The following is a 13,663-nucleotide window of genomic DNA, read 5'->3' on the forward strand; positions in this document are numbered from 1 at the left end:
TATTAAAATATTTGAGTTATATCAGTGTAATTATATAGTTGGCTAAGCAGATGCATACTTTACAGTTTAGCATGTTTGGTTGAAAAAAAAAACAGTCAGCAGTCTATGATTTGATAATACCCAAATTTGTCAAAACTTCAGAACATACTAAGAAAAATAAGCAAATAAAAAGACAGGGTTGTGTGCTTGATTTTAGAGGGAGTGATTAGAAAAAAAACTGATTAGAAAAAATCTCCACCTTAATATATAAGTTTTCATAACAGGAGTCGATGGGAAAATCACAATTTTGATGATAAATCTGAGAATGGTAATTTTGCTTCTACTGTATGTAGAGTTTAATAATTTTCGCTGTTGTAAATCAACATTTTGTCAATACTGTTTCAGTTTTTTTTTGCTTCCTATTAGTTCAGAGATCTGCAAATTACAAGAAGATCTGAAATTATTCCATGTGTCAAAATTTTTGTTGTCATTTTTATTGTTGAGCCTGCTTTCGGAAGCGAAGACATAGTTGTCCAAATGGCTGTTTGTTGTATGTGCGTGAGTGCGTCCGTCCGGATTTGTTTGTCCGGACCATAACTTCGACATGCATGGAGCAATCTTCTTTATATTTGTACGAATAATAACCTCAGTGAGATGGAGTGTCATGCGCAAACCCCAGGTTCCTATCTCAAAGGTCAAGGTCACACTTACAGGTCAAAGGTCAAATTCAAAAATGACTGTCCGGAGCATTTCTTCTTCATGCATGGAGGGATTTTTATATAACTTGGCACAACTGTTCATCATCATGAGACAGAGTGTCATGTGCAAGAACCAGGTCCCTAGATCTAAGGTCAAGGTCATGCTTAGAGGTCAAAGGATTCAAGAATGACAACTTTGTCCGGAGCATTTCTTCTTCATGCATGGAGGGATTTTGATGTAACTTGGCACAATTGTTCACCACCATGAGACGGAGTGTCATGCGCAATAACCAGGTCAAAAGTCAGATACAAGAATGACTTTGTCTGGAGCATTTCTTTTTGATGCATAGAGGGATTTTGATGTAACTTGGCACAATTGTTCATCATCATGAGACGGAGTGTCATGTGCAAGATCCTAGAATTACTTCCCTTTGTTGTTACTATTAATAGCTTATATTCGTAACTTTTTTATTACTGGTCGTAGGGAAAAATCAAGACCACTTTTCTGTAGTACAACATGCATGTTACATCCAGTTATCAGGTGTATCTTGACCTATCTCTACTGGTGAGGTTTTTTTTTAAGGTTTACGTCCCTTTGTTGTTACTTTAAATAACTTATATTGTAACTTTTTGCAATCTCTTTTTTATTTGGCATAAATGTTTGCCTCAATGAGACAAGGAGTGTCATGTGCAGCTCCCAGTCCTTTTGACAGCTAGCGGGCTCTACATGTTGCTCGTGGGTATCTGGTCTTTAAAAAAACCCAGTTATGTTGCCATTTTTAGCTCATCTGATTTTTTGAAAAAAAATGATGAGTTATTGTCATCACTTGAGCGGTTGTCGGCGTCGGCGTCAGCTGGTTAAGTTTTATGTTTAGGTCAGCTTTTCTCCTAAACTATCAAAGCTATTGCTTTGAAACTTGGAATACTTGTTTACCATCATAAGCTGACCCTGTATAGCAAGAAACATAACTCCATCTTGCTTTTTGCAAGATTTATGGCCCCTTTTGTACTTAGAAAATATCAGATTTCTTGGTTAAGTTTTATGTTTAGGTCAACTTTTCTCCTAAACTATCAAAGCTTTTGCTTTGAAACTTGGAATACTTGTTCACCATCATAAGCAGACCCTGTACATCAAGAAACATAACTCCATCCTGCTTTTTGCAAGAATTATTGCCCCTTTTGGACTTAGAAAATCAGTTTTCTTGGTTAAGTTTTATGTTTAGGTCAGCTTTTATCCTAAACTATCAAAGCTATTTCTTTAAAACTTGCAACACTTGTTCACCCTCATAAGCTGACCCTGTACAGCAAGAAACATAACTCCATCCTGCTTTTTGCAAGATTTATGGCCCCTTTTGGACTTAGAAAATATCAGATTTCTTGGTTAAGTTTTATGTTTAGGTCAACTTTTTCTCTTAAACTATCAAAGCTATTGCTTTAAAACTTGCAACTCTTGTTCACCATCATAAGCTGACCCTGTACAGCAAGCAACATAACTCCATCCTGCTTTTTGCAATAATTATTGCCCCTTTTGGACTTAGAAAAATCATTTTCTTGGTTGAATATTATGTTTAAGTCAACTTTTCTCATAAACTATCAAAGCTATTGATTTAAAACTTGCAACAGTTTTTCACCATCATAAGTGGACACTGTACATCAAGAAACATAACTCTATCCTGCTTTTTGCAAGAGTGATGGCCCTTTTTAGACTTAGAAAATCATGGGTAGGACAATATTTCTATTATACAAAAAAAATCAGATGAGCGTCAGCACCCGCAAGGCGGTGCTCTTGTTAAACATGTACACCTGGGTTGGAAATTATAATTATGAGCAGCGCCACGTGAAAACCAACATAGTGCATTTGCGACCAGCATGGATCCAGACCAGTCTGCACATCCGTGCAGTCTGGTCAGGATCCATGCTGTTAGCTTTCAAAGCCTATTGCAATTAGAGAAACCGTTAGCAAACAGCATGGATCCTGAACAGACTGCGTGGATGCACAGGCTGGTCTACTAGTTCCATGCTGGTTGCAAATTAGCCACTATGTTAGTTTTCTCATGGTTTGGGAATTATATGCAGGATGATTTTCCTTTCTATATGCTGGGAGGATGCTTTAGGCTCATCAAAACATGCAGAAATAATTTGCTATCAGTAAATAAGCAGTGTAACCTAGATTCTATTTTTTCCCATTTTATACATTAAAAGCATAGCTGTTGCAACAATATGATTTGACAGTAAATTCTTGTCAGCAATGTGATTTAATACCCAAATTGACGATTTGACAGCCACAATATGATTTGACAGTCATCAACAATGTGATTTAATAGGTAGCATGATGATTTAAGGAGGTAGGTTACCTTGTTACCAGGGTAAATTCAAATTAGTTGAACCGCAGCAATTTTCTGTATTTCATGTAATTTAATGTTTTAATTGCTACAATCTCAAATACGTTTATCTCTGTCCCTTCAAGTACAATTTTTATCCAGGTTTGAAGTACATGACCATCTTAAGGTATTTTGTATTGAAAGAAGAAGGAAAATACGGATATTTAACACTTTTCAGTGTATTTTGGTTTCATTCGTTGTTATCCGTAGAAGTCTGCATAATTAATAGTTTTACTAGTATGCGCATTAGTTTTCTAATAAAAGCTTAAAATGTATATGTCGCGGGGCTCGTGTTTCCATGGTAATGCATTTTCTCTCAATTTTTCAACAATTCTATATGAAAACGGGTTTTTCGACGGCTTCAGTGGCATTCTGTTACTGACCAACATGGATTATTTGGGTAATATGATTAGCAAAATACCAAGAACTTTACATGGTACTATGTTTTTCTTGAAGTTTAGAGTAACCATGGCAACAGAGATGTTTAAAATAGCTGATATGTTGTTTTTTATCCTAATTTCTTATGAAAATTATTATATAAAAGTACCTTTCTTGTTAATGTAGCTTAAAACATCTTATTTCTAATGTAAGTAATATTTTCGTATGAATTGCATTTATTTAAACAAATTTCAGCAGTGCCCGTCGTCTGATATTTTTATCGAAAAATCGTTCTGCATGCTACTATTATTCGCATGGATATTGTTGAAATGAAAATAAAGAGCGGAAGCTGTGTTCCTTAAACAGACCAGTGTCAACGCTTTTGAATTTTACAATTAGACATATAGGTCACGGGCTTCGCTTCCATGGTACCATCAATTTAATTCAATATATCAATTTTATACTGAAATTTGAACAATTTTAGAGCTTAGTTTTAGTATTTAAGTAACAAATTATCAACGGAAACTGGGAAATAGGTATAACAAATCAAACTACACAATTTTAATTTGTAAATGGCCGTAATAAGTTACCTTTCACCCAACTATATTCTCAATCACATCAGTTAACATCATCCATTTTCTTACATTCCGCATAACATTTCAATATAATTACATAAAAGAAGCAAAATATTGATTATTTTTCAGAGTAAAAGACTAATAAAAAGCATTTCAGCAAATAATGGCTGTTTAAAAATAGTTCAAATAAAGAAAAAGCACAGAATAACGTACTTTCAAAATAAATGCTATTAATTTTGCGCGGTAACTGACATGTAACGTCATGACGTTAATGACATCATTTTAAGGCAACAATGTTTTGAAGCGTTTCTGCGGCAATTCATTCATTATTTCTGCATTATTAAACCATTAAACATAAGATCGGAGGCAGGTTCATGATTTATTTCAAGAAGAATGGATATACAAACACATTTAGTTTGTCGTAAATCGTCACATTAGCTTCTGGTTGGACATGCGCACATACAGATTTCAAGGTAACCTACCTCCTTAAACAGCAACAACTTGATTTGACAGTTAATAACAATATGATTTGACAGCATTGATATGATTTAACAGTTATAAATGGCAGTTTTTAGACTGAAATCTAGAAGACATACCTGGCTCATTCCAGATAAGTAATTTTTATGTACAATAAAAAATAGGTGACTAGTTGTGACATTGAATGTTAAGACTTTACAGTGTGTTCTTGTTTCCTAGAGCCCAGAAGCCACGATGTCTGACTACCAGAATGTTTACCACAGTTTTAGAGAGATGGTGTATAGACTAGATACAGAAGGCAAAATGGGAAATCTCAGCAGGTCAGTATCTGTCTACAATAAATTTCAAGTCTGTTTGAAAGTGTTATAACTTATGTGAGCCGCGCCATGAGAAAACCAACATAGTGCATTTGTACCAGCATGGATCCAGACCAGCCTGCACATCCACGCAGTCTGGTAAAGATCTATGCTGTTCGCTTTCAAAGCCTATTGCAATTAGAGAAACCGTTAGTGAACAGCATGGATCTTGATCCACTCATTCTGGTCTGGATCCATGCTGGTCGCAAATGCACTATGTTGGTAAATTTCCTGTCTGTTTGAAAGTGTTATAACTTGTATGTAGTTTTTGTTCGATGAAATTGCCTTGATATTTTTAGAGGATTTTACTTGTTTATCTTGTCATATTGAATTCATGAAACAAGTTTGAGTGAAAAATAAAATGTGAGGCTGTGCTGAATATTTTTTAAAAAAATTTTCAACAAGGTTAATAAATTCAGCACAGAAAAACAAAAATGTGACATGTGACCTTTTTTTCTCTGAAACATTGAAATTTCATCAATTATTACCAGCCATAAGCAAAGACAAATCAACTAAAGTTATCTATATTTGAAAAACAAAGAAATAAAACAAGATTTGACCTTAAAATACTGTACCTATCAGGTACAAGATTTTTACTGGAAACTGAACTTAACATTCTTTTGAATGGGTTTATCAAGGAAATGTTGTGACAGCTGATATTAGGAACATATAAAGAAGTACTTAACTTAAAGTTACTGCACTGTACACTTGTTTAAGCTTTGAGTTATTTCCCTTTTATTTGCTATGTAACAGATGTCATCTGTCAAGTGGGAAGACAATTTGGTTGTGTGATAAGCACCGTGACTCAATGAAAGTTACCTGCCTTAGTAAAGATGACAAGAGTGTGAACCTAACGAAGGATGCAGATACTAAGGTGACAAACTGGATGTTGACAGGTCTCCGCACTGTGGACCAGGAAATGTTCAAGTTCAAGTCAAGTGGAAATGCGCCCCGTCCAAAATCAGGTAAGGAAACTATTTTACTGGTCTGTGCACCCAAAAGGGAAACTATTTTACTGGTCTGTGCGCCCAAAAGTCATAATATATATAAATTTTAAAACACTTCGCAGAAGGTGAACTGTAATTATAACAAGTACTGAAAAGTTTTCAAAAATATGGAAATTTGCCTTAAATCACATTAACAGATAACCTGCATCTACCCACATTAAGTGGTAAAAATATACTTAGGCACATTCCATTGTAAATGTCAATGCATTTTAAATAACATGAAGTGGATATACTTAGTTGATAAAATTCAAGTAAAAAGTTTTTGTTGTAAACGGGAAGTTTACATCATAGTAATGTATTTAAAATTATCTACTCCACCACCACAAAAATTATTCCTTTTATTATTTCCTCCTACCCAAAGTTATCTCTCAAATTCATCCTTTTTATCCCAAAATTATCTCCGCCATTATCTTTTCTATCAAAATATGATGTACTCAGTTATCTCCCACTTCCCAAAATTATCCTGTTCATTACACAAGCTCCGGATATCATGACTCAGATGTCCTCTGTCCTTTGTATTGTGTTAACTTATTATGCCCCCCTTTGAAGATGAGCGGTATATTGTTTTGCAAATGGTCAGCCAACCGTCTGCCAGGTCAGTAGACCATTTGGTTTCAGAGGAATAAATACAGAATGCTTGGTCTGATAAATTTCATTTTGCCTATAGTCAGTAGATGACCCCTCTTGTTTTGGAGTCAGTCGGTTGAGGTCACTGTGATCTTGAGACTGAAAACTGTTTCCTCACAACTAATAATGGCTTTGATCTAAAGTCATTAAACTTCATAGAATGATTGCCTGTGGTCAGTAGATAACCCTTATTGCTTTTGGGGTCACTAGATCAAGTGACCTTGAGACTGAAAACTGTTCCCACGCGAAAAATAAATAACACCACAGCCAACAGTTGTAAAATTTTATAGGTTGATTTCCTGTGGTCCGTAGATGACCCCTATTGTTTTGGAGGTAACTAGGTCGAAGATCAAGGTAACTACAACCTCTAGACTGAAAACAGTTTAGGATGATTGCTCTGGTTAGCATATGATCCCTGTTCTGTTGGGGGTCAATAGATCAGCAGTCATTGAATGAAAACAATTACCTCTTAACAACTACAGAACACTTGCGCCTCATGTTTTAAGACCTGTTGTCAACAGAGGACTTCTAAAGTTTTTTGGGACAATAGGTCAAATGTCAAGGACACTAAGGTAAAGGTCACAGCATACAAAATTAAATACATATACCCAGATGCCTCTGACAAGCCGTTATTGGGGTATATGTGTTTTACAAACATATCATGTTCTTTCGAATTTCACCACCTTATCATTATTGCAAGAAGTATGTCGTTGTTTTCCATGGTTTGACTTTTCTGTTACTAGGGACGTGGCAAATGTGTTAAACTTTTTACTTGTACTTTGCTCAATTTTGTCTAAAATAAATCTTGTTCATAATGACTATTGGCGGCTTTGTGCGAATTAGAAAATCATTTTAGAAGAAACAGAAACCAGGGCTTTTTTATGACTTTCTGGCACTGATGTAATATTACAATAAAAAAAGTGGAAAACCACAGGTCGGCCAACACAACATAAACAAAAATATTGCAGGCTCGGTTTGATTGAGCCTGTTCATGGATGGTAGTGGAAGTGCAAGCTACTGTCCATGCCCTGTAGCCCCTGGTTGAGCAGAACTCAACATTTACACATGTTATAAGTACCAGAATGTAATTTAGAGACATCCACAGATGTGTTCATACACAGTGCACATGGAATCTTCAATGATGTACAGAGTGCAATTCCATGAAAAGCGGTGAATGGTCCCCAGATAAAATAATGGCTAAATTACTTATAATTTACAAAATTTTATTAATATTGGTATATTAAAAACATTATGTGAGTTTGCTTGCACAGTTTGCTGATTTGCTCAAAGATTCTACAATTTTGACATTTCAGATTTTTTTCATATATGTTATATTAATTCCAAGTCAAACTTAGATAAACAGTTGTCAATGAACACTGTTTTTTTAGAAATGAACAAATATGGAGAAGGAAGGAAAGCAAAGTGTGCAGAGAAAAAGAAAGAAAAAGATGGCAGTAAGTAGATATTTCTTTACATCTGTTTGTAATTTTGGGAACCAGATTCAAAACTCCAGCATCTGATTGGTTGATTTTGAACTCAGTTCTAAGACTGGTCTCCAGCTTCATTTTAATAACCTTTGACCCTGTACCTTTGACTTCTATAAATAACATATTGCAGTATTTCCCTTGTACACCTGGACTGACCTCAGTACTTTATTGGAAAAGGCATTCAAGACAACAAATTAGCTAAAATTCTTTCAAGACAACAAATTAGCTGAAAGAATTTTATATATTTGTATATCACTGTTTTTAAAATTGCCATTTATTCTACATACAGGAATTAAAAGTATTCCAAAGTGCAAAATAGATCAAGTTAATTTTACGTATTACGTATTACCAGAGTTGCATCTAATAACTTTAGTGGAAAAATCATAAACAAGTTATTGCATGATACTGTCATAAAACATATGTGTTCCCCTCAAGATTAATGGAACAAATATTGTTTATCCCTAGCTTAACAGAAAAAATAATTCCAACAGGGGCTATAGTTCTAGTTCCATACAAGTGTTGCTTTCACTTGGGGTTCCTGAGTTTAATTTTAAGGATGACCGATACCACAGATTTATAATTTCAAGGAAAAAGTAGGATTTCTTTTGAAACCACCTTTTTTGACTCTTTTAAACTCTTGATGATGCAGTGACAACTAAAATTTACTGTCAGAGCATAAGGGTCTGATTTATTCTCCATTAAGAATAATATCCAAAGTTCCTGAAGTTGACTTTAAATATCCAGATTATTTTCACTCCAAGAAGAAGTGTATAATTCAAGATGTAAACTAGCAGTCTGAAGAAATAACTGATTAGCACATATGTATAGACAAACACTAAAAATGCTGCAAAATTTGATTGGTCAATGACATTTTCGTACCTTTACAAAACGTTTCTCAACAAATGCAAGAAATGGAATGAATGTCATAAAAAAACCATTTACATAAAATCTTTATCACTAAATTTCAAATAACAAATATTTTTAACAGTACTTAATTAATTCAACTGTCAAAAATTGACACAAAAATGACACTGTTTATTCCCTAAAATCCAATAGTGCCACAAAAATTAGGTCTTTACATCTAGGAGCCATTTTAAAGATTTGCAAGGAAAACAAGCTGCTAAGATTACTCCATAGCTACAAAATGTTAGGAATGTCCTCATACTTTTACATAAATGATAATTACAGCATAGTTTACATGAAAATGTCATAACATATAAAATACGGTTTAAGAAAATGTATTTGTTTTTGCAGCATCTTGGTTCTGGTCAGAAAAATATGGAATATACTTTTACTTATAACTGCATCAATATCAATCCAGTTAAATTCAAATCTCCACTACATTTACTTAATAAGATGCTATGTTAGTCATTGACCCCTAAGAAGTGCAAAACAAGAAAATGTTATATGGTATTCTCAAATAAGCCAAAACCCATGTTTACCACAATACTAAAGTACTGCTAATGACAGCTGTACAGGTGAAATGATTAAGTAATGGCACCAGTAAACATGTAATTTTGAAGCATTTACAAAATTTAAGATAATTCAGTATGATATTTAGTTCTGCAGATATGTGTGAATGACATATATCAAATCTTGAACAAATGAAACAGAACTTAGGAGATAATCTTTTATAGAAGCAGTGTAGTATTTAAGGTCGGCTTGTATAAAATTTCAGAAGGAAAGCATGACCAAAAAACACATGGGAAAAGAAAACAGGAACCAAGTGACATTGTTGATGGGGCAGAGCAGGGAACCAAGGACCAAGAGGAAACAGATCAACAAGAAGTGAAAAACTCATCTGTTGTCAAGGAAGAGTCAGATGCGACATTAGTCCCGGAGATGTCAAAGCAAACTACCATAAAAGACATAGCTGGAGTACCTCACCAGACAGAGAGAGTACAGTCCGCGGATACAGCATCTGTCATTTCCGAAGCTTCACAATCGTCAGCAAGAAACTCGGCAACAGAAAAACGTAAACCAAGACGGCCTCTGCCAGGACAGTCACAGTATAAAACTCCAACTTATAAGCAGAAAAGCAGGGCATGTGAAATATCATAGAGTTCTACTTTGTGACTGCAAATAGTAGACATTTTGGCTATTACGCCTACCTTTATCAGATTTGTTGATCGGCAGAAAACTCAGTATGATTCTGTCACATTTAGTACTTGAGTTGCAAACATGATTTGAACAGCAGCTATTTTACACATATTCTTCATTCATATACCTAGTTATATTTGACATATAATTTTCAATTTGTATCTGTTAACAAAATGTAGTGTATGCTTAATGTTTCGACAAGTGAACATTATCATTCTTTTATTTAATACAATGATATAGCCCAACTTCATTCGTTCAAACACAGACCACTCAAACACTTCCCTTGTCTCACTCACTGTCCGGTTCTGGCAAACTCCCTATATGATACATATTAAATATAACTGTTGCCTCTGTCCCATTTTAACTGTAGCATACTGTCTTTTTTAGCTTTTATTCTTTTAACATTGTAACATATCAGTTCTTTAACAACTGTTTCTCTGACAGCGCCGCCCAGTGATAGTCGGAAATCGACGGTTGGGTGAAAGATGTAGATGTAGATGTAGATGTAGATTGCTGTACCTCGTATCACTTGAACACGTCTGTCTCGAATTCTCCTATAATACCTGCAGTCCCAACAACTATATTTCAGTGTAAATAATATATTTTTGGCTCGAACAAGGAAAGGTACAAGTTTAATCTCTATTATTTATGTTCCGTTTTGTTCTATTATTTACGATCCGTTTGCACATATTTTACACCTTGCCAAATTTGATATAAAAGGAACGTTTATTAATCTAGGATAATTTGATAGTGTTCGGTGTTTTACAACTTTAGAAGTATTTGTTAACATTTTAATTTATTGTTTTAAAATACGCAACTATTTATGAAATTGAAATACAATATGTACCAACTTCTTCTGATATATGCAATTTTGTATTATGTTTTCCTATGATTTCAGAGAACTTTGTACTCTTATCAAAGTCTATGATTTCATGATGCATGATACTTATTTGACCTTTACACATATTAGAAAAATATTGCTTTACTTATGTTATTTGATATGTTTGTTTTAAATCAGCCTTATATCAAACCGAACATTTTCGTTTTTGTTGTGTTGAGCGACCTGTGGAGTTTCCACTTTTTCTATTTTATAGTATAAATATGATAAAATTAGAAACTGTTACATCGTTTTCAGATATGCCTCAGTTAATATGCTTGGCAATGTTTAGAATACGTCTCATAGATCCACATGTTAATCTAATATATTCATATTTATGTCATTAATGAAAACTCAGTTGACTTGAATTTCCAATTACTAGCACAAATTTTGACAGGCCCTTCGAAGTCGAGCGAATGAAGTTTGACTGTATAAGTAATAGGTTTTAGCTTAAATTTGTATTTTTCACTGTAAAAATGAGTGCATATTTTTATGATGGTTTGATAATCTTGATCACATACGCATTTATACTGATTGCACAATAATGGTCATATGACATATATATGTATTGACTTGATTGCTTAGTGTTTTTAGTAACTAGTCCAATGACATAATGTCTTGTAATAATTTTATTATGTTGCTTTTTTCCTACAGCTTTTTGCATGAATGATTATCATCCTTACATTTACTTAGGTTTTGTATGCTTCTTAATAAATGGTAATATTAAGAAATAGCCATAGCTGTTGGATATGTATAGGTTTTTGTAATACAGAATGTTACTTAATGGAAGTTATATTAAGATGTTTTTACCATCTTTAATATACTTTGACTGAAATTGTTCTGTTTCTTGATCAAAACTGCTAATTCAGTTATATTTTACTGTGTTTTTTTTTTAATGAGGGGAGGGGTGGGGATGGAGTTTATTATCATCACACAGTTGTGCCAAATATTATTGATATTTTCAGAAAATTAAGGGTATTTTTAATCATGATGTTGTGAAAGATTGATACATACCTTAAGTTCTTGTGACAGTGTGAAGGACCAGTATTCACCTTACCATCAGTGAAAACTGAATCCTTTTAGCAGAAATGATCGTAATTTAACAAATGGTATTTGATAGACCCTATAATGTTTATGCATAATTTGGCTATAAACAGTAGATTTTCTACTTATAGGGTTACACCTTCATCAGACCTGACAGTCCTCCTAACACTAACTTGTTAAGTTGCTGTAGCTCTGATGCTCCACACTCAAGATTTGGTTAAGTTCTTTTAGCCCTGATGATCCAGTCCTGGGCTTTGTAAAGTTCCCTTGGCCCGGATGATTCAAACACTGGGTTGTTTAAGTTATTGTAGCCCAGATCATCTAAACACTGACTTAGTTAAGTTGTTTTAGCCCAGATTACCTAAAAACTAGCTTAGTTATGTTGTTGTAGCCTTGATTACAAAAATACTGACTTTTCTGAGTCGCTGTGACCTTGATGATACAAGCACTGCATGACTTAGTTAATTTGCTGGAGCACAGATTATTCAAACACTAGCTTAGTTATGTTGTTGTAGCCTTGATCACCAAAATACAGATTTTACTGAGTTGCTGGAACCCTAATGGTCCAAACACCGACTTAGTAAATGGAACACGGATTATTCAAACACTAGCTTAGTTATGTTGCTGTAGCCTTGATCACCAAAATGCTGACTTTACCGAGTTGCTGGAACCCTGATGGTCAAAACAGTGACTTAGTTAATTTGCTGGAGCAAAGATTTTCTAAACACTGGCTTAGTTACGTTTTTGTTGCCCAGATCACTATCTTAGTTATGTTGTTGTAGCCCAGGTTAACCAACCACTAGCTTAGTTATGTTTTTGATCACCAGAACTCTGACTTTATTTATTGAGGTGTTGTAGCCCAGATGATCCAAACACTGGTTAAGTTAAGTTGCTGTGGCATTGATCATCCTTTTACTGGCTTAGTAAAGGTGCTTTAGCCCTGATTATCTAAACCTTGTATTAATTAAGTTGATGTAGCGAGCCCAGATAATCCAAAATCTGACTTACTTAGGTTACTATAGCCCTGAGTGGCCAAACACTTACTTGGTTAGGTTACTGTAGCCCTAATCATCTAGACCCTTCTGTTGTTTATGTGCTGTAGTCAGACATGTTTTTCACAGTTGTGTTTTAATTTATTTTAAACAATGTAAAGTCAGGAAACGTTCATCAACTCTTCATCTTTTCTGCTAAGAACATTTATTCTCTTCAATTTTCAAAAATATACTTATTCTCGAACGCATGCTGTGTAAATGCTTTTATAAAAAAATTATTTTTGTATATACTTCTAATTGTTAATGTTTGTTACACAACTTGCTTTTCCTATATATATTTCTTGTCAGTTTTAATGTTTGCTTTTAGTATTTTTGTGTGTTTATTTATATAAGTCCAAACAAGAATGGATATATTGTTTTGCTCATTGTCAGTCGGATGGATCCAAAACTGTCATTCAATAATATTTATGTAAAACAGACTATCCAGTGGGGACTGTCTAATACGATTGACCTAGTTTACACAATAAACCAGGTGCGTTTTGTTTGTGATACCGCTTATAAGCACTTGACCTTGGTATGAATAGAATAATAACAGAGGGAGGAGTTTGATGAAATTTATCGACAAAAACTGGAACTGTCTATTGGTAAGTCATTTGTAGACTATTTGGTAGACAGACCATTAACT

At 34.2% G+C, this 13,663-nt stretch overlaps 1 protein-coding gene across 1 annotated transcript in view; it reads left to right on the forward strand.

Moving 5' to 3' along the window:
• LOC123565346 (uncharacterized) overlaps window positions 1-13,332 on the forward strand; it is a 178,092-nt gene extending 164,760 nt beyond the window's left edge. Inside the window, exons 58-61 of the mRNA XM_053549150.1 lie at window positions 4,708-4,808; window positions 5,598-5,809; window positions 7,867-7,932; window positions 9,644-13,332. Coding sequence (XP_053405125.1) covers window positions 4,708-4,808; window positions 5,598-5,809; window positions 7,867-7,932; window positions 9,644-10,026 — 762 coding nt within the window. The 3' untranslated portion in view covers window positions 10,027-13,332. The remainder of the gene's footprint in view (window positions 1-4,707; window positions 4,809-5,597; window positions 5,810-7,866; window positions 7,933-9,643) is intronic.
• The last annotated feature ends 331 nt before the right edge of the window (window positions 13,333-13,663 follow it).

This window comes from Mercenaria mercenaria, chromosome 8 (genome assembly GCF_021730395.1).
Source record: "Mercenaria mercenaria strain notata chromosome 8, MADL_Memer_1, whole genome shotgun sequence".
NCBI lineage: Eukaryota > Metazoa > Mollusca > Bivalvia > Venerida > Veneridae > Mercenaria > Mercenaria mercenaria.